Here is a 19998-nt window from a genome sequence, read left to right as displayed (position 1 = left end):
GATATAGCCAAAAAAAAAAAAAAAAAAAAAAAAACTCATTTTAGCACCGAAACTAAAAAAAAAAAAATTTTGCATGTAGATGGTCATGGAAACGCAGCTTGACGGGTTACGGCGCCATCTGCTGGTTCACTGAGTTTTCTGGACATTCAATAGCACGTCATGTTTTCTTCAGCTGAGGCAAAATTATCAAAAACTAGCAGAGTCAGACATTTGAAAATCAGCAGCATGATACATCATTTCACTTTTTGAACTGAATTACTATTGTGGCGACACTAGGGTATAAATCCGATATCTGCCCCTCACAACAGGGTAACCAGAAGTTGTCAACACCACCTTGGGAATTGCACCCAAGGAAATAGATTGCCAGTAGGCACTCGAAGTTCATAACCAAAGAGAACAAGACTTTTCCAAAAAGTTAATTACATTTTATTGTTTCACGTTTTTTTTTTTTTTTTAAAAAAAGAGAAAACATAAGGAACCACAATAGGAAGGGGGTGCACAGTACTGAGGCCTACCAGCAGGGCGAGGGGAGTCCAAATGGGAACTGGTCCCTAAAGTAAATAAATCCAAAATAAATCACCCCAAACACTTGTGAACAGGCATTCAGTCGTGAAGAAATCCCAACACCGGCCACTTGCACAACACACAGTTCCAGTCTCCCTGTAGGCCCCTCCCACTACCTTCAGCTCTCAGCCTGGAGACAAAAGGATGGGGTTAAACAAGCAAATACAAAAAAAAAAATACAATTTAAACTTGGCCAAAGACTAAAATGAGGTTAACGCCAACATAACCAATTAAAATCATCAATACTTTAATAGAATAATCTAAAAGAACCCAAGGCCGCTACCTGCAGCAAGGCTGGAGGCCACACAATAGAATGTTCCAAAGTAACAAATTTAAACCAAACAAATTAAACAAAGCAGTTACAAAAATGGAAAAAGTCAACTGATGAAACAAGGTATACTAAAAAAAAAATGAAACCAAGCAGTGAAACAAAACAGCAGGGTCTCCAGCGAGCTGCAGCAGTGTCAGAGCTGGAATTAAATCAAAAGGTTAATAGGTGATTTACAGAAGATGGAAGGCAGAGGAAACCATCGTCATCTACCAGAGCTGGATGACTCCACCCCAACCAGAAAATCCTTTCCAGCCCACAGCGGGAGGATTGGCTTGCCAATATGTTCTATATATATAAATAACTGTCATTTTTGTGTTATGGAGCCTTATAGGTGCAATAAAACAATACATACCCACTTTATGTTAAAACTGCACTGGGGAGGGTGAATTGCAGCCACACACCAGTACCAAGCAGGAGACTTCCAGTGGTTTCTAGATTTAAACAATTCAAGTCAAACACTGAAATTGTAGGTCTTATACAGAAGGAGAAACATTACTTACTGATGTTAGAGTTTTAGACCTGCACACCACACAAGCGACCTTCCCAATGACGTGTGACCAAATGCCAGCATGAAGCAACCAGGTGAGTCTCGCTTTATACTCTCCACCCATCATGAGGTGATTAGGTGCCAGGTGTTCTGAATATTGGGGCAGGCTTCTTCCTGCTATCATACATTTAGAGTTCACTCACACTAACTCACATAAAGGTGCATCTTAATAAAATACATTACCACAAGTAAAAATAATAGAGAATCATAAAACAAAAATATACACAGATTTATTTTCTAGCTCAACTTAAATCAGGAATGAAGTCAGTTTGCTGTGAATGATAAAGGAGAATTTGAAGCGTACAACACAGATGAGTGTGCAGCCCTGATATTTGGTGCTGCTGCACAGACGGCCGTGTTGCTGCTCTGTAAATCCAGCCTCGGTGAAGTCCTCACTCTGGATTATTTTCCTGGCAGCTCGTTTTGCTTTCCTCCTCTTCAAAGCTCTGGAGTGGCTGAGAGATGTCTCACTCTGACCAGCTCGAGCATGGACTAAGTGTTTTATCAAAAGAAATCCCAACTGGAAAAACAAGAGGAAGCTGTCACACCCAGCAATCTCTTAATTAAATGTTTTTGATCTCTAGCTGATTGTCTAAGTGTGACAGCAGAAATGATAAAGGAAGCTGCATTAAGAGGTAAACGGAACCGCTGAGGCTGCAGATGTATGTCACAGATTTGTGTTCATGCAGAGCGATTAGAAGTCTGGCTTTATTGAGATTTCCGTTTGCTCAACGCTCATCGAGCCAACAGTAATTGTTATTCACAAAAAAAAACCCCAAAAAAAAATCAGTGATGGATTATGTTTTATTCAGATTACAGTCAGTGTGTTCAAACCTACAACTAGACATGTTCAAGACAGAAACACAAACACACACACACACTTGCTTTTAGATTTCTGTGATGTCATTTCCAGTCTATATTCCAAATGCCTTTAATATCATATTCCTTCTTATAAGGAGAGAAACAAGAAGTGAGAAGCTGAGAGAAATGAATGATAGTGTGTATCTTTTCCATTTAGGACTAAAAAAAAGTTTCAGTTCCCATATTTTATTTAAAAAATTGTTTTCCAAGTGTGTATTGGAGGAAGATGTTTATTTCAGTTGATTTGTTCCATAATAATTTTAAAAAAATAGTAAAAAATATTTCTTAAAACTTTTATTCTAGAAAATTTGACCTCAATCAACATCAATGGATCGGCATATCAGCCATTTGGAGAAAATTTGTCTTTCCATCAAAGGAAAACTAAAGCTCAAGTTTGCCTGCAACAATTTTGCGCTGATTAAAAATGAAAAATGGCAACGTCTCCATCTGTATCAACCACCTGCACTGAGTTGAGGTAATCTGTATTTGATCTGGAGTCATGGCTGCACAAAATCACTCCAGAGGTCACAAATGTTCCCCGGGCCGCTCATTGGACAGCTCTACCTGACAGTTTGTTTGACTGGGAACCTGTTTGTATGATTGGGTTAAAATGACTTTTTCTCCTAAAGTTCTTTGAGAAGATTTGTCATTAATTGGCACCATACAAATAAACTGAACTTAATTGAAAATTCAGGTTATTTTTGATGTTAAAATCAGTTTGAACATTTAAAACGTTTAAGTCCGACAAAAACAAAACATAGTACTGCATACATAATCATCACTGTACAGATCTTTACAAAGTTAGTACAATCACATAGTTCACTGAACACAAAAAACATTTGCAATTTGATCTCACAGTACAAAGATGACATTTGGTCCAAAATAGCCTCAGAGATGGCAAAGATGTAAAAATTTTTTCTGTGAAACCAAAATTAGAAACCAAATGCTTCAGGTTATAATAGTTTTATTTTTTTTAACTTTCACTATATATTAATTGTTCATGCTGTTTTAATCCAAACTTCTCCTCTCTTGTTACAGATTTGAGTACAAACACCTTTGTCATTAAGTTACAACTTCTGCAGAAGTCTTTATGCAGTTACTGTTTTCACAAGTAAACTCTTGTTTGTGAATGATTGTTTTAATCTTCTTGTCAATCTCTTCAGGGAGAGACGAGATAAAAAGCGGTCAGCGGATCGTCACCTGTTTGAGTTGTCAGGTCAAGTTTATTTCCGCAGCACATTTCAGCACCGCGGCAGTTCAAAGTGCTTCAGATGAGGGTGAGCTGGATGGTATCAGCTGAAAAGAAATTTGTGTCTTGAAGTGTTCTAAGGGATGCTGGGAACACCAAGCCCTGATTGGCTGGTTCGGACTGACTGCAGTAACTCCAGAATCCATTGACGGACATCGAGAAGATGGGATCCACCAGGCTGCAAAACTTTTAGATTTTTACTAAAGAGTGAAGGAGGTTGTCTGAGGTTATGAAAAAAAGACTTAAAATGGATTCTAACAGCTTTTTGCTAATACATATTACAATTGTAATACATTTTTTAAACTAATGTTAAGGATCTTCTCAAGTCTGTCAATATTCTGCATTTGAAAGAAGCAGGACCAACGAGCAGATGGAGATGGAGGAAGTTCAAACCATCTCTTCTTTCAGTCATAATGAGAAAGGATCATATCCCCTACTCCATCCTCTCTCTGCCATCCAGCCAGACAGAGGTTTAAAAAGGAGAGGCAAAGCAAATGAGGTGGATTAGCAGTGCTAGCCAACAACTGATGGTATCATCCAGGATATGTTTCTGTGTAACAACATCTGCTGTTCTGACATTGAACTGTTAGCATGTTTTGACAGCCATGAGACTCTCATTCAACACTGGCTTCAGTCACAGGCCTCTTAAAATTCATCACAAGGCTGACTGCTACCTGAGACTCGTCCTGCCCACAGCATCACCATCCACAACTCTTTACAGATAACTCATGACAACAAATTAAATGTTGTCATGAGTTATGACAACATTTAATTTCCCTTTGGGATAAATAAAGTGTTTCTGAATTGAAGTGTGCAGCACACATTTGTTTCCAGTGAACAGGAAACTATTCTTCTCTGTGCTTCTAGGAAACTGATATGGGTGAGGCATCTTTTTCATCTACACCAAATAATTTCCTGTTTTTTATGAGAAATTCCAGTTCATATATATATATATATATATATATATACACACTGCAGTTGGAGGCAGAAACAGGAGTCGCTTTGTGACCAGGATATGAATAAAACAATCTGCAGAGAAGTAGTGGCAGCGTGTATAGAAACAAAAAAGCATAAAGCTTTTAATAAACAGTTAATGTTGTAGTGATGAATGGGAATGACCCGCCCATTCAATCTGGTTTACAAACTGACATTAGTTGCGTTTCCATTTCAAAAGAGCGCAAATATTTGTTGCTGTTATGCTAATGTCCAAAAAGACATAATTTCTCAATTGCAGTTTCTGTTAAGAGATTAAATTAAAATAAACTTGCTATTCAATATGACAAAGCACAGATGTTAACAGATACATGAGTTCCATTCATAATTCATTCGTTCCTCATCTATCAGCCAATCAGAGGACACATCAGCATCTTATTCAGGCATTGGAGCAACAAGCCCCGCCTACTTGGGAGTGACTGCTAATGCAGCATTTTGGGAAAACTATAATCTGCAATTTTCCAGAAGAGTTACGGATTCACCATGTTAGAATGACACACAACTTCTTATAAACTGCATAATGCTGTCCGAGTTCTGGTGGAGCCAGCTGCAGATCATCCAAAAAAACAAAAACATCATCCGTCCACTTCCTGTCGTCTTCTTCATCGTTTTCACCACTAGTAACATCTGGCTGTTGATCATGTGACTAATGTGATGCAAAAAAAAAGTGTTTCCATCGCAGTTTTGCGAAATACATCTATTTCAATATACGTCTGAAAAACCAACACATTCTAGTGCAAAAAACGTTTTTGTCAAAATTGTTGTTTAGTTTCATAATTTCACTTTATGCAATTCCATGGCTAATGGAAACGCAGCTACTGTCCTGTTTTATGACTGCATGGCGACTGCTACAATCTAAACAGATCAGCAGTTCATCACAAGGCAAAGACACACCAGACAAACACCTACACCTGGTACCTGTGACATTGAAATTGCGCCTTATGTCTGCAGCAATGAGCCTCAGACTCCCCCCTGGTTGTGCTATGTGTGGCTTGTCTCCCATCTCTGGACCTCTATATTTAGCTGGGCCTGTGACCTGGCTGCTGCAAACCCAAACAGGCTCCACACATTGTCAAAACAAGGGGCTAATCCTGCCCAACAGGTGCTGGCTCTGTACAGACAGGCAGTCTGCAAGCACTCCCCAAGCTCCCATACAACGCAGTTAAAAACGAATTGACACTGTTGCTAAGCAAACACAGGAGTTCCTCTTCAACCAGCCCCCCAAGTCAGGAACATGGTGGGTCAAGAATGAGCCGTGCAGGTGATGACGGATGAGATTCTCTCAAGTCTCATACGTCACTTTGTGATGATGCCCTCATCCAATGTTATCATGTAGTTGTATCAGCCGTTTACCTCATGCGTGACCTGTACACAGGTTGGTTAGCAGCATTAGCATCCGGGCCTCTCCACTCTTTACCCCCATAGGTGGAAACGTGAGAGCTTTAGGGCAGCGTGTCAGAGACTGAGCCGTTCGTCGCGACCTCCACGTGAGGATAAACATGCGACTCAGCAGGTGGCGCCTCAGTTGCTGCGGCGGGAACAACGGTCTCTGTTCGGCTTGCGGGGTATATGCTGACCTGAAAGCAGAGCATCAACAATTCGGTGAGCAGATAAAGTCCAGACAGTCGTTGATGCATGTCCTAGCTGAGAGAGTTGTGTTATTTACCATGGGCTGGTGACAGATGGCAGAGTTCATCTTTAGATCAATTACACTCAGAATTACCTCTATTCTACCCAAACAACCATGTTCCCTAAAACGTTGGGTTTCTGTGTGAAATATAAACAAAACCAAAGTGCAATGGTTTAAAAATGACTTTAAGCTCATTTTTGATCAGACACAGCACAAACAACATGTGAAATGTTCATGCATATTTTAGTATCTGGAACCAGGGACACAATGGGACAGATGCAACACCTAAGAAAGTTCAGACACTAAAATAAAAAAAACAGCATCTACTAGTTGATGCTGGAATGATGCCGCTTTATTAGGTTCACCAGTTCAAATGCTTAACACAAATAGCAAATCAGCCAAATCAAAGGAAGACACCTAGATGTGCTGAAGTCAGCTTGTTGAAGTTCAACATGGGGAATAAAAGGGTAAATACTTCAGGTGTGACTGCACTGGCTCCCCAGTATTCACAGCAGTACAACAGAAATGAGCAAATACTTCAGCCCCCCTCTAAAACGCTTATATCTTCTCATTTTGATAGTTTAAACTCCAAAATATAACCAAATATGCATTAAATATAACCAAATATGCATTAAAGTGCACAGTGCAGTAAGGAAACCCTTGGACTTCCTTATCTTTACTCTTAGTGGGTACAGCAACTACCAAGGAAAACGGATGCTGCACCTGGATTGTCTGTTTTACAAACGACTGCCAATAGCATGTCAGATAGAACTACCATAGAAACCATTGATCATCCTACCAACAGATTTGCAGCAGCTGCTTGAATCAATCATGTCAATGTAAATAAAAATGTCAGAAACGTCTCAGATGCCTTGTTGACTCCATACCAAGCATTTCTAAAGGTGTACCCATAAAGACCGGTTGGCGCAGACTCATTAGAACTCTAAAAACATCCGTCGAGGTTAGGTAACGAAACACATGGCAAAATTAGCATTGTTAGCAACCAAAGGTTAGCCAGCCACAGTATTTTTACAGAGTCTCTGTTATGCATTATTTACCCTGCAACAAAAAGCTACGAGAAAAACAATTCAAAACAGTTTTATAGGACAGATTCAACTCAAGCGTTAATTCTCCATAAAACCTATATCAGTCACTGTTTGGCTTAAAATTCTGTCTTCATCAGCATTTATAAAACAACTTCTCTCCATTGTCTTAAGCCGAGCCGATACCTTCCAGTCCGCTCTAACGTCCACTCAACCACAGCGTCGTACCCACTCAGACTCTCTGCAGACATCCACGTACAATCAAGGTTTTTGTGACTGCACTGGTTGTGCACACCAGCAGGGAGAAGAATATTCAGTCAGATACCAATAGAGCAGGTCAGACGCAGGCAGGAGATGAAAACAAGAAGGAGTTTTGTTTTCAAGAAATACAACAGATTCTGATGTACTGATAATTTATCCTTCAAAGACAACAAAACCTGAACTGATTTTCTGATACTTCATTCTTTCTTTTCGGTTCTGTTCCTCCTTTGAGTAGATATAAATAAAAAAATCAGAGCATTTTCATCCTCAGCCTCCATGAGGTTTGATAAAAACTCTTTATATCTGTGGAGCTGACCCCCAGGATTCGGCTGCTTTGCAAAACCAGCCAATAGCGTGTCAAGTAATATCAGCATTCCAAACTGAATTTTCTATTGAATAATGCTCCTCAAAAAAATTCTGTGAACAAGTGAATCCATGAATACTGAACAACAAACAGGTTTCACTGTGTAGAGGTTCAGCTGGGTTAAAAATAGTAGAAGGAGCGAAAGCTTCTACATTAACACCAAGTGACTTTAATACATAGACAAAGAGAGTGTGTCAAGTCCTTACAGTTACAGTAACTGCGTTTCCATTAACCATAAAATTGCGCAAATAAAAATTACGAAAATCAGTTTGCTTAACTGAAACACAGCAATTTCGAAAAAAACTCGCCGTCAATGGGTGGAGTGTGGTGGTGGTGAGAGGCCCAGGTTGTAGAAGAAAATGATGAATTTGATGAATAGAGCTCAAACATAGTCCAACACAGGCAGCACGGCAGAGAGTTAGCACACAGCTAATTACCGGTAGCAACTGAAAAGCTGAGGACTGACGAAGGGAGCTAAACCAACACAGGACTTTACAGTTCCACTCTGACTGCAAATGAATCACAAGAGACAAAGACAACAGGTGGGACTAAATACACAGGGAGGGTAATCAAGGAATGAGACACACCTGGGAAGCAATCAACAGGAAGACGCAGAAACAACAGAGACTCAGGACAGAAACTGAACACAGAAAAACCTTCAAATAAATACACAGAAACACGGATCATGACACATTTTTCGGTAAAAAGTTTTTAGCGCCATATGATGAGGTGGTTTTCAGGTTGCATCGAAATACATCTATATACATCTAAAACTGCATGTGCATTGATCAACAGTACAATGTTACTACTGGGAGAAATGTTGAAGAAGGCGACAGGAAGTAGTAGCAGGATGATGGTTTGTTTTGGGGGGGTTTTTGGACAGTCTGCAGCTGGTTCCACCAGAGCTCTCACAGCATCACAATACAATAAATCACAGCATTATCATCCCCAGCTCTGGGTCATTCACGTTTGAATGACACACAACACAAAATGTTGTGTCATTCAAACGTGTTGAATCCATATTTCTTCTGTAAAATTGCAGACTACAATTTTCCCAAAATGATGCATATGAAGCCGCTCCAAGTAGGCGGGGCTTGTCGCTCCAAAGCCTGAATGAGACCTGATCTCCTCTGATTGGCTGACAGATGATGATCTCTAGCACCATCACTGAATTATGAATATATCTAATGTACCTGTTTTCATCGGTCACTTACATGATTTTAATGACTTATCGCGTGAACAAGTTTATTCACATGTGATTTTAATTTCACTTCTCTAAGAACGGAAACACCGCAATTGCGAAATTGCGTTTTTTTTTCTTTTTTTTTTGTCAAACATTAGCAAAATACAGACAAAATTTCTGCGCACATTTATAATGGAAACACAGCTACTCTGTATGTCGGGACACATGGCGGGTAAAAGCAGCAGATGAATGAATGAACGGAATGAATGAATGAACACACGCTTGTTGTTCTGACTCGTCCTTCTTACACAGACCTGGGTTTGCAGGTAACGAGGAGATTTGAGTTCCAGCAGCTCCTCTTTGGTGACGGTGGGAGCACAGCAGCAAAACACCTGCTGGAAGCCTCCTCTGAACCTGCCGGTAGAGGAGGGGTGGGTGGTACACAGCGGGAAAGGATTAATAAGCGGAAAGGATTGTGCACACAAACCCAGATTACAGCCCAACTCATGGCAAAACACCCACGCTGACAGACAACTCGCCTTTTTTTTCATGCTAAGCAGCTCACCTGCTGTTCAAGCAGTAGTAGATGACTGGGTTGTACATGGTGGAGCTCATGGCCAGCCACATGACGGCCAGGTAGACCTGCTGGATGTAGCGCTCCTCAAACAGTTCGGGGAAGAACTGGTGCAGCAGGAAGTAGACGTGGTACGGCAGCCAGCACACGGCGAAGGTGCACACCACCACGATCATCATCTTCACCACCTGCCAGAGGAGGTACGGTGGTGATGCCTGCTTAATCTCTCCGGCTGCTTTACATGTTAGGGATTAAAAAAATCATCAGGTTAAATGACGGGTTCGGGTGTTGTTGTCTGGGTTACCTTGCGTTTGGCGATGAGTTGCTCTGCGTAGTGTTCAGATGAGTCTCCTGGAATCTCGCTCGCCCACAGGGTGACGGCCACCGTCATGTACGCCCATCCCATGATGCAAAGGGGCAGGAAGTAGATCAGTACGGTCACGCACACATAGTAGCTGCGGCAACACAAACGCAAGCAGGTAATCTATTATGGAGCAGTCGAAGTTGCAGTATGGAACTTTTATAAAGAATAGAATATTTACATATTTTTTGAAAGTGTCACTATAATGTGCCAGTAAGAGGAAACAGGCAATTTAAGTAAAGCATGTTTGCGATTCCAGAATGAGTAAATCAAAACTAAAATGCTCCAACATGGACTACTATGATATTAAGAAAGACATTTGAACATCTGCTTTACTTCGCTCCTTTCATACCAAATGCCATCTCTCTGCACTCACACAGTTTGCCTTCAGTGCTGAGAAAAGTATTCACCCCCTTCCAAATGTCTTCAGTTTACACTGTTTTGCTTTTTCACATCATGTGTTATTATCATCACAGCCGTATCCTAAGTGAAAAAAACACAGATTTGGAAAGATGATTTCATTTTCCAAAGAGAAAAATAGCCAACCAGAACTGGCTCTATGTGAAAAAGTAATAAACCTGGTGAATCATGAATTTACTGTGATTAGCTGAGTTGAGTTTCACTGGCCTGGTCACTGCCTGACCTTTAGCAGAAAGAAAGAACTTAAATAGAACCTGACTGATAAGGTGAAGTGGGGGTAAAATAACTCAGATCTACAGACGTTTTATAAAATGTGCTGGAAACAGTTCAGCTCCACTGTAGCTGAATTAAACATTTCTGTAAAAAAATAGAGATTGATCCAAAATTCCACAGTCGATACTTGTTATTATCACACCTGATTGCAGTTAGTAAGTTGACCTTTTCACACAGGACCTGGTTGGTTTTGGTTGTGTTTCTCCTGAATAAATGAAAGCAACATTTGAATGCTTAAAATAATAATAATAACATTTTAAAAATAAACAGAAGACATTTGTGATGGACCCCAAAGCTTTTCCACAGGTCTGTAGCAGTTATACGTGTTGGGGACAGGCTGCCTTTATTTATGAATATTTTACAGCCTGCAGGATTCTCAAAGGCCAGCGGCGCTGTGACATGCAGATTCCATGACAGAAACCTGTCGGCTGGAAGTTGGTGATAATTTTGGAAGATGAGGAGAAAAAGAAAAAAGGAAAAATTGAGACCTGGAGCGCTTACTGGCTATGAATAAAAAATGGTGAAGAGTGTCAGAAAGGATTGGAGTAATCCTCTCCTTCACTGAGGTAAAAGTTGAAATTTTGCAAATAAATATGTAAAGCCAAAATCTATTTATTTCAGTAAGTGAAAACCATAATACACATTCATTTGACTGATCAGACTGATGTTTTCGAGACTTTATTGTTAATGATGATGATTTTCCACTTGCAGCTAATAAAAACATATTTATGAATAAAATATTACATCAGACCAATGAAAAACATGTGTGCTTAATGAAAAGTATGGGTAATACGTGCTTAAGGTTTGTCATTTTCAAAAAGGGGTTTTAATCTGACATGATACTCATCATATTTTAATTTATTGATTATGAATGTAGTCAAAATGGTGCATTAAAAGTATGGTCCTGTGTAAAAGGACCAACATTTCTTTGCAGATCATTCCCTCAAGACATAAGTGGAATTCATATCCAGATGGCACCATATGCTCAGGGATATCATGTGTATTTCAGTTGTTGACACACTCAGGGTGTTTTCACACCTATTAGTCCAGTAGACTCAGTTCAATTAGGGACCAAAATTGCAATATCTGTTAAATGTTCAGGTGGTGATGGTTTGCTTTCGCACTGCACTGTGTCAAAAGAATCAAACACTTTAAAAAAATCTGTTCCCCTCCTCGCCTGTGGGGGCGCCGCACCTAGAATCACTGAAGGAAATGTCACAAGAATCTCTGAAGAAGTCGCTGAGCACATCTTACTACTTCACGAAATGTGAACAAAAATGGAGTGGCATCAGAGTTTAGAGCATTCACATGTGCATTCAAACTGAACTAGAGTTCACTTCAACCGAACCAACACCTACGTTTGTAAGTGGATCAGAGTCTGAGAGCACCTTCACACCTTCCCAGACGAACTGGATTTTCTAGGCAAACAGAAAATCCAGTCCGTTTTAATCCGTTGGATTAAAACGGACTAAACGTTAGATGGGAATCCATCCTGAGTCACCATTTTGTACCATAGTAACTTGTCACATCTGTAGAGTAAAATTATGAGTCCCACCATCAAGAAATGATTCCTGCTAACTCTTGGCTAATGAACCATATTTAGATGTCTGTTGGTGACAGTTTTTACTTTGAAACCAAATAAAGTCCAATGTTTGATTTGACCATCATAAATTCAAAATCTAAAGGTTTTGTTACACTTCCAACAACAACAAAAATGCCTAATTAGCCCAAGGATGTTTTATTAATTGTCTACTAATTGTCTAATTGTCCTCTCAGGATAATGTCATCTCAACACTGAATTAAAAAAAAAAAAAGACACATGGGAATAACTTCATCATTACATGATTTCAACTTGCTTCTCACAAGTTGGAAGACAACACTGTGGTCAGGAGGAAACACCAGCTCAGCTACTCACATCTTTTTGAAGTCAACAGTGTTGTATTCAGGCCAGTCTATGAAGCAGACCGTGCGTCCGGGCAGCACTGCGGTGGACGAGTAGAGATACTGAGGAAAGGCCAGCAGCAGAGCCAGCAGCCAGATCACACCGATCACCAACCGAGTCTGAGTGGATGACAACCTCTGCTTCAGAGGGTGGATGATGGCCATGTATCTGCAAACACACACACACACGGACACACACACAAAAGAATTTATGGAGCAACTTCACTGAAATGGACTTTCCGTGATAATCAACTATAAATTGCAATTTCTTCTTATTATTTCCAACGGTTGCTAAGAGCATGATTTTCCTCCTGGGTGGCCTCTGATTTCTATTAATCTCACAGAATGAAAATTAACCAACTCTGACAATGATTTGAGACTCATTTAGAGTTAAATAGACAATTATTGCCTCTAATTTAATAGCACTTGACCTTCTAAGAGAGTTTTATAACCAGGTTAATATGGACCTGTGTGCACTGTTCTGCACTTGAAGGATACTGGAAGACTTCATCTACCAGAAACTGAAACTTTTAAAATCAAACAGCATTGACCTTTCAAGTACTGCCCAAGTACAGTTATGTTGACCCCAGACAACAACAACTGTGTCTGGGGTCGCTTTCAACAAAGTGGGATAATTGTTAATGCTCGTGTTCAACAGAGACAGAAACTTTGTGTAACTTTTAAGCAACAACCTGTGTTTTCAATCAATCAATCAATCAATCAATCAATCAATCAATCAATCAATCAATCAATCAATCAATCAATCAATCAATCAATCAATCAAATTTTATTTGTATAGCACATTTCAGCAGCAAGGCATTTTAAAGGAAATTAAAAGATGAAATGAATTAGGCTAAAATTGTAAAAGTGCAATAACTCTGGTTTGAACAACCTTGAAACTGGTTTGGTTATTCTAAACATTTTTAGTGCAAAATTTATCTTTTGTGATTGTTGTAACATATTTTACAACATATGTAAAATTTTACATCTATTTTACATATTTTACAATGTATATTTTACATTTTGTGTGTTTAATAAAATAAAGTTGATAAATGACTTTTTCTTCCTTTTTGCCATAGCATTTCGCTGGTTTATTTAACTTGCATTTATTTTTTTCCTTTACATATTCATTAATACGGTCACTATGATTTGACAGTTTGGCATGAGATAGAAAATCTGTGAAAAAATTATGCTCTTTTGCCTCGATCAGAAACAACCAATCACAGCCAGGAGGAGGGTCTTAGCCCCACCCCCATGCTTTCTGCTTTACTATAGCTTCCTGTCAGCAGAGAATGCTGTGAATGCTAAGGCTAGTTGGTGGTGATATCTTCTGAATATTAGCTTCAATGAAAGATTATTCCCATTTTGTATGATCATTATTGGCTTGTGTTAGTCAATTTTTAACATATCAGTATCTGTAAGTGAAAACTGGATCAAGATTAACAACTAATATTTCTTTCCGTTTTGTATATTTTTATGGTGCCAAACGTTTAGGAAAAATCTAGAAATATATCAATAAATATTAGTCATCAGCAATACTAATACTGAGCATTGATCTTGGCTCAAAATATTCACATTGGTGCATCCCTGCTCTCATTCCTCCAGCCTCCTTTCTTTGTCCTCATCCTGATGTCCAGATCTGCTAGATGTGGTACCAGAAATGTGACCTCTGTTGTTTTAAAGGAAGACTCTCGTGTCGTGACAGATCATGATTCAGACACAAACGCCTGGTAGAGCGTGACACACCTGTCTAGAGCGATGGCTGTCATGGAGTAAATGCTGGCAAATATGGCGGCGATGGGGAAGAAGTTGTGGAATCGGCAGTAGACCAAACCAAAGTACCACTCGTTGTGAACGGCGTAGGCGAAGTTGATCACTGTGTTGAATGCAGACATGGCGGCCTCGGCGAAAGCGAGGTTCACCTGCAGAGGAAAGACAAAATTCACTTTGATCCAACTTATAAACTTAACATGATTTTGCATATCCTTATTTTAAATCTAAACCTAGACATTGTATGCACTTGAAAGAGAGAGTCCTTTCCATTTCTATGTTGGCAATGGATGGTTTCTCAGATTAAGCTCATGAGAACGAGCAAACACACCGAGTCAAATTTAAAGGTCACAATCTTTCAAAATGCAACTTATTAGATGAGGGTTATATTCACTGAAAAAAATAACTCTTTGGATTAACATAAAAAAATCATGGAAAGATTTTCCACCTGATTACTTTGCTTTATTTCAGCACTATGTAATTTTGTTACTCCGATTTAAAGGAAATGTGTTGGTTCAACTTAATTTATTAAGGTTATTCCAATTTAAAGCAAATGTGTTGGTTCAACTTAATTTATTAAGGTTATTCCAATTTAAAGGAAATGTGTTGGTTCAACTTAATTTATTAAGGTTATTCCAATTTAAAGCAAATGTGTTGGTTCAACTTAATTTATTAAGGTTATTCCAATTTAAAGCAAATGTGTTGGTTCAACTTAATTTTTGTGGTTGATTCAACTTATTTACTTTAGTTGGACCCAATGTAATTTAATAGAGCCAGCCTAACTAATTTTACACTGATAACTTCACACTACTTAATTAAGTTGATCCAACTCATGAAAATTAAGTTAGCTGAACAAACATGCTTCATGCTGAAAGAAAGCTATATAATCGTGTGGAAAATCTTTCCATGATTGAATTATGTTAAATCAAAGACATTTTCTTAAGTGCTATTAAATTAAGTGTTTTAAGACCACACTGAAAGAAGAAAGAACACTCAACAATGAGAAAAAGTACAACATGAACTGTATTTTCAAAATTGTTATCCATTTTCTTTTTACACAGCACAAAAAACAGCTGAGTTGAAAGTTGAAATAAACAACAAAAGGTCAGTTTTGTTTTTCCAGAAAAAAACTGGGCTGTGTTTAGCATAGATCAAATTCTTAACAACATAAAAAGTGTCAGTAAATTCGCTCAACTTTGCGAACTGTAACAGTTAAAATTTAGTTTTCGACTGCGGTCTTTGGAAAAACATGTAAAGATAGATTGCCCAAGTTGTTCATCACTTCCACTCCGTCCAGGAGAATCCCAACATCCTCAATGGCATCGCCAGGCTCTGCACTCTCCGGTCGAATAACGAAGATTCCACAGACGGTCTCGGCCATTTGTGCACCTTGATGATGGGAACATGGGTGGGGTATTGCGGGGGAGAGATTTCACATCTCATTAAATAAAAAAATAACTTTACATTTATTTGGCTGACTCAACAACAGCTAAGGTCCATCAAAGACCTGTCTGTGTTAATTGTGAGTCCAGTGGTAAGATTTTCCATTTAGAAAAGGTACCATATTTTCTACATTTTCACAAAAATCGTCTTATAATCCGGTGCACCTTGTGGTGCGGAAAATACGGTATATTGTCTCATATGGAAAAACATGAAGAGAAGGGATGAATCCCAAATAGGCCCCATATTCCGTGGCCTGTTCTCCTCAATTGAAATGACAGTCTGAGGATCCACCACACAGACTGTCATTCTAAACCAGTCCAATTTATGTGCAAGTACAAAGCCCTGACACTGTACACAAACCAAACATCTTATACATGAAGAACCTGTCTTATTTCCTGGATGGAGGAAATGTCATGACTATGTGTGGTAGTTATTTCCAAATAGATCAGTACTAACATCTTAGGTAAAGTTACTTAATATTTTTGTCTGCATATGAAACAATGCTGTTAGAAAAAAAGGTTCCTCTGACTCAAATTTAATACTTTTTATTATTAATAAATTAAGAATCTGTGTTACGATAGAAAGCCACAAAAGTGTGTGTGCATCCAATGTCCACTCTGCATTTACCTACATAATAACAGTACTGAAATTAAATAATAATAATAATAAAAAAACATTTAAATAGACTTATGTTTGGCCCCAGTGTTTAAAATCCACTAAACCTCAGACTTCAGAGTTTGTATGGCACCAGATGCTGAATTTACATCAGTCCAACTTTTTTCCAGGGAGTTTTAACAACCTGAGGAGGAGCAAAACTGTGACATTTATGGGGTCCGTTTTTTGTCTTGACAGCAGCTTTGTGACCCTTACACTGCTTCATGTGATGTTAGCATGATTTGAGTACATCAATTACATAGAAACGTGACCGAACATAGAAAAAAATGTTTTTTTTAAAAAGTCTGATGATATTAATTTGCATCTTTTTATTTCGATTTTTATTTTGATTTAGACGGATGAAAATAGACTGAATCTTACCTTTTTCAAATTAAGCAGATCCAAATCAGGAATCTTCCCGCTTCTCTTGAAAGAACAGTTTGAAGTTTTCCCAGACACAAGATCTCGCGTGATCTCGCTAGCATCTCGCGTGATCTTCCGTAATTTCGCTAGCATCTCGCGTGATCTTCCTTAATTTCGCTAGCATCTCGCGTGATCTTCCGTAATCTCGCCAGTGTCTCGCGTGATCTCCGGGTCTCGCTAGACCCTCTTCGGCGGGAGATTAGTCTGACTACATTGAATCACGTTGTCTCAACTTGAATACATTTTATTAACGCTAGGTTGTTGAATTTTATGTTTATTTGACGTGATTTTGTCATATTTGCCTTTGAAATATAAAATAATTCTGTTAAACATGTTATTTTTTATAAATGCAATAACCACTTCAATTCAGTTGTGCTTTGACACAAGCATGGAGCAAGCAGGCAATAAATGTTAGAAAAAACGCTGATTAATTACCAGCTAACCATCACTTCATGTGATGTTAACACATGTTAGCCATTGACATGAGTACATCAATTACATAGTGTGAAGGTATCACTGTTAAATAAGTTGGTTTCAACTAAATTTGCATTCATCTTAATCAAGTAAAGTCAATTATTTGGTCCAAAACATTGCAAAGTAGTTGGTCTGGTTCTATTAAATTACATTGGGTCCAACTAAAGTAAATAAGTTGAATCAACCACAAAAGTTAAGTTGAGCCAACACATTTGCTTTAAATTGAAGTAACAGAATTACATAGTGCTGAAATAAAGCAAAGTAATCAGGTGGAAAATCTTTCCATGGTTTTTTTTTATGTTAATCCAAAGAGTTATTTCTTTCAGTGTACATAGCAACACTGATATGTGCACAATCCTGCCAGGAAAATTTAGTATTCTCTAAACTGCAGCTGGCGTTTTCCTGGCACGAAAAACAATCATCTCGCAGGGCCTCGTGTGATTTCCCATGATCTCGCGGGATCTGCCGTGATCTCGCTCGTCGCCTCCAGCACAAGATCAGTCTGACTATAATGAATCGTGTTATCTCAACATGATTCAATTTCATAAACGTTAAGTTGATGAATTTCTTGTTTGTTCAACATGATTTTATCACGTTTTTGTTTAAAACATGAAATTATTGTGTTAAAAGTACATGATATTCTTTTATTAATCTAATAACCCCCTAAGTTCATTTTTTTGAGTGTTCAGAGGCAGAGACAGATCTGATTGGGAACTGAAAAACACCGAAAACAATCCAACACTTCCTTTATCAGAGTAGATCTCAGGATTTATGCTCATTGAGGAAAATTATCCAACCCCTGGGAGCCTTCCACATTTTGTCTCATTAATGACATAAACTTCCATGTGTCTCATTGGAAGTTTATGTCATTAATGACATAAACAATTCGGCACACATCGTTATAGTGGAGGAAAATCGACAACGGCTTTCAAAGGTTTTCACAAATGAAAAATCTAAAATGTGGGAACTGAATTAGATTTTTTTAAACAAAAATCAACCAGGTGCCTTCAGATGACACCTAATGAGTGAACAGAGTTCACCTGAGTGTAACTTAATCTGAGCATGAATGCAGGAAGACCTCAGAGGAACAGTTTTCTGAAGACGGGAAAGCAGCAGACAGGTCAAAGGTTTAGACTGAAGGAGAAGAAGAATGAAGCTCAGCTGGAGTTTGAGACATCAGTTGATTTTGCAATTATGCTCAATGAAAGATGTTTGCTGTTTGTTGTTTTTTTTTTCTTAAAAAACCTGTAGAGTTAATTTATCTGGGTCATATTTTATTATTATTATTATTATTATTATTATTATTATTATTATTATTATTTATAATCTATCAACCAAAATACTTAAACAGATAAAGTTCCCTTCAAACTAGCAGATTATTCTCTAATTTACAGAGACTGGAAGTCAGTATCAAACTCAGTACGTTGAGATTTGCTTTTAATGATTGATTTCTATATATGATCGCAGCTCCTACAGAGTCCTTGTCGTACGCACAGACTTTTGCGTCGCTGTATAAATAGACAAATTCTTGTATTACAATAAAAAGCCTAATTTCCTCACTCCCGTATCAAAACGCCCTATTTTTACGCACAACTCACTAGAAAGTAGTTGGTGACAGTCCTCATGCGTCTGTGCGCCAGAATAATCCAGATGACCACCACGTTGCCGACCACAGACACCACCACGATGCCGAAATAAGCGACGGCCCACAGCGTGATCTGCCACACGGGCTGGATGAACTTGTTGAAGGCGCCGCTGCAGTTCGCGGAGACGTTCGTCCCGTTTTCGCCGCTGCATTCGGTGGCGTTGTAGAGCTCATCCATCTTCTGGGCATAACCCCGATCCCAGACTTTAAAAAAATATATAGGCTCGAGTCTTCTCACTGGAATCCTGGAGAGCAAAAGTAGTTCGGCGCGTCTTCACTCATTTTACGCACCGCGCACACAGCGCTGCACTGATGGAAAAAAATAAATACAAACGATACCAAAGCGCAAAACGCAGCGGCACACCAGCCAACTACTTACGCACTTCTGGTCTGCCTCATCTCCACACACACCAGCTCCTATAACCCCACTCACCAATCATGATTAGTGTTGGCTCTTTATGTGCAGAATCACATTCCAGGCGAATTATTAATATATGACCGTGTGAGCCAACTTAATTTATATGGACAGCTATAATCTCTGCAGGATTAATCTGGGTCAATTTGATGATGTTGCTTTTTAAGCAAAGGAAATAGCGGGCGGAAATAAACACAACGTACCTGAAAATGTGCGAATAATACATTAGAGAACAAGGCTGTGTGGATACCAAAGGCTTCTATGAATAAAACACTGGAGATGTAAAAGTCGTTTTAAATGTTTTAAGAATAAAATTGCATAAAAAGATCACTGTAGAAGAAAAACGGAGGTGTTCAGTTCCGCCAATAATGCATAATTAATCATTAGTAGTGCTGAGATTAATCTAAAAAAAATTATAGAAAAAACAAGGAAATGAGAGATTCTAAATTTGAAAATGTCCAAAAGTCAAATATTTTTCTGTTTTGAAATTTTTTCCACAGGTGCAGAACAAAAAATTTACCCAGGATGAAGATCATGCTAGAACCAGATCCTTACCAGAACTTGGAAGATAAGCAAATG

At 38.7% G+C, this 19998-nt stretch overlaps 1 protein-coding gene and 1 long non-coding RNA gene across 2 annotated transcripts; both read right to left on the bottom strand.

Moving 5' to 3' along the window:
* Positions 1–4607: 4607 nt before the first annotated feature.
* On the bottom strand, positions 4608–19521 carry tacr1b (tachykinin receptor 1b). The gene is given in 7 exon segments (XM_014996387.2): positions 4608–6122; positions 9341–9440; positions 9592–9788; positions 9905–10055; positions 12570–12764; positions 14342–14517; positions 18958–19521. Coding segments are annotated over 7 exon segments (1272 nt in total). The 5' UTR covers positions 19183–19521; the 3' UTR covers positions 4608–5894.
* On the bottom strand, positions 15371–17473 carry LOC148155940 (uncharacterized). The gene is made up of 2 exons (XR_015764815.1): positions 16844–17473; positions 15371–15754 (listed from the first exon to the last, which is right to left on the bottom strand). It is a non-coding gene; the product is annotated as an uncharacterized LOC148155940 (long non-coding RNA).
* Positions 19522–19998: the final 477 nt, after the last annotated feature.

Source organism: Poecilia mexicana, unplaced genomic scaffold, assembly GCF_051168715.1.
Source record: "Poecilia mexicana isolate PSO_F unplaced genomic scaffold, ASM5116871v1 scaffold_12, whole genome shotgun sequence".
Lineage (NCBI taxonomy): Eukaryota > Metazoa > Chordata > Actinopteri > Cyprinodontiformes > Poeciliidae > Poecilia > Poecilia mexicana.
Note: the sequence above shows the minus strand (reverse complement) of the source record. Positions and strands in the feature narration are given on the sequence as shown.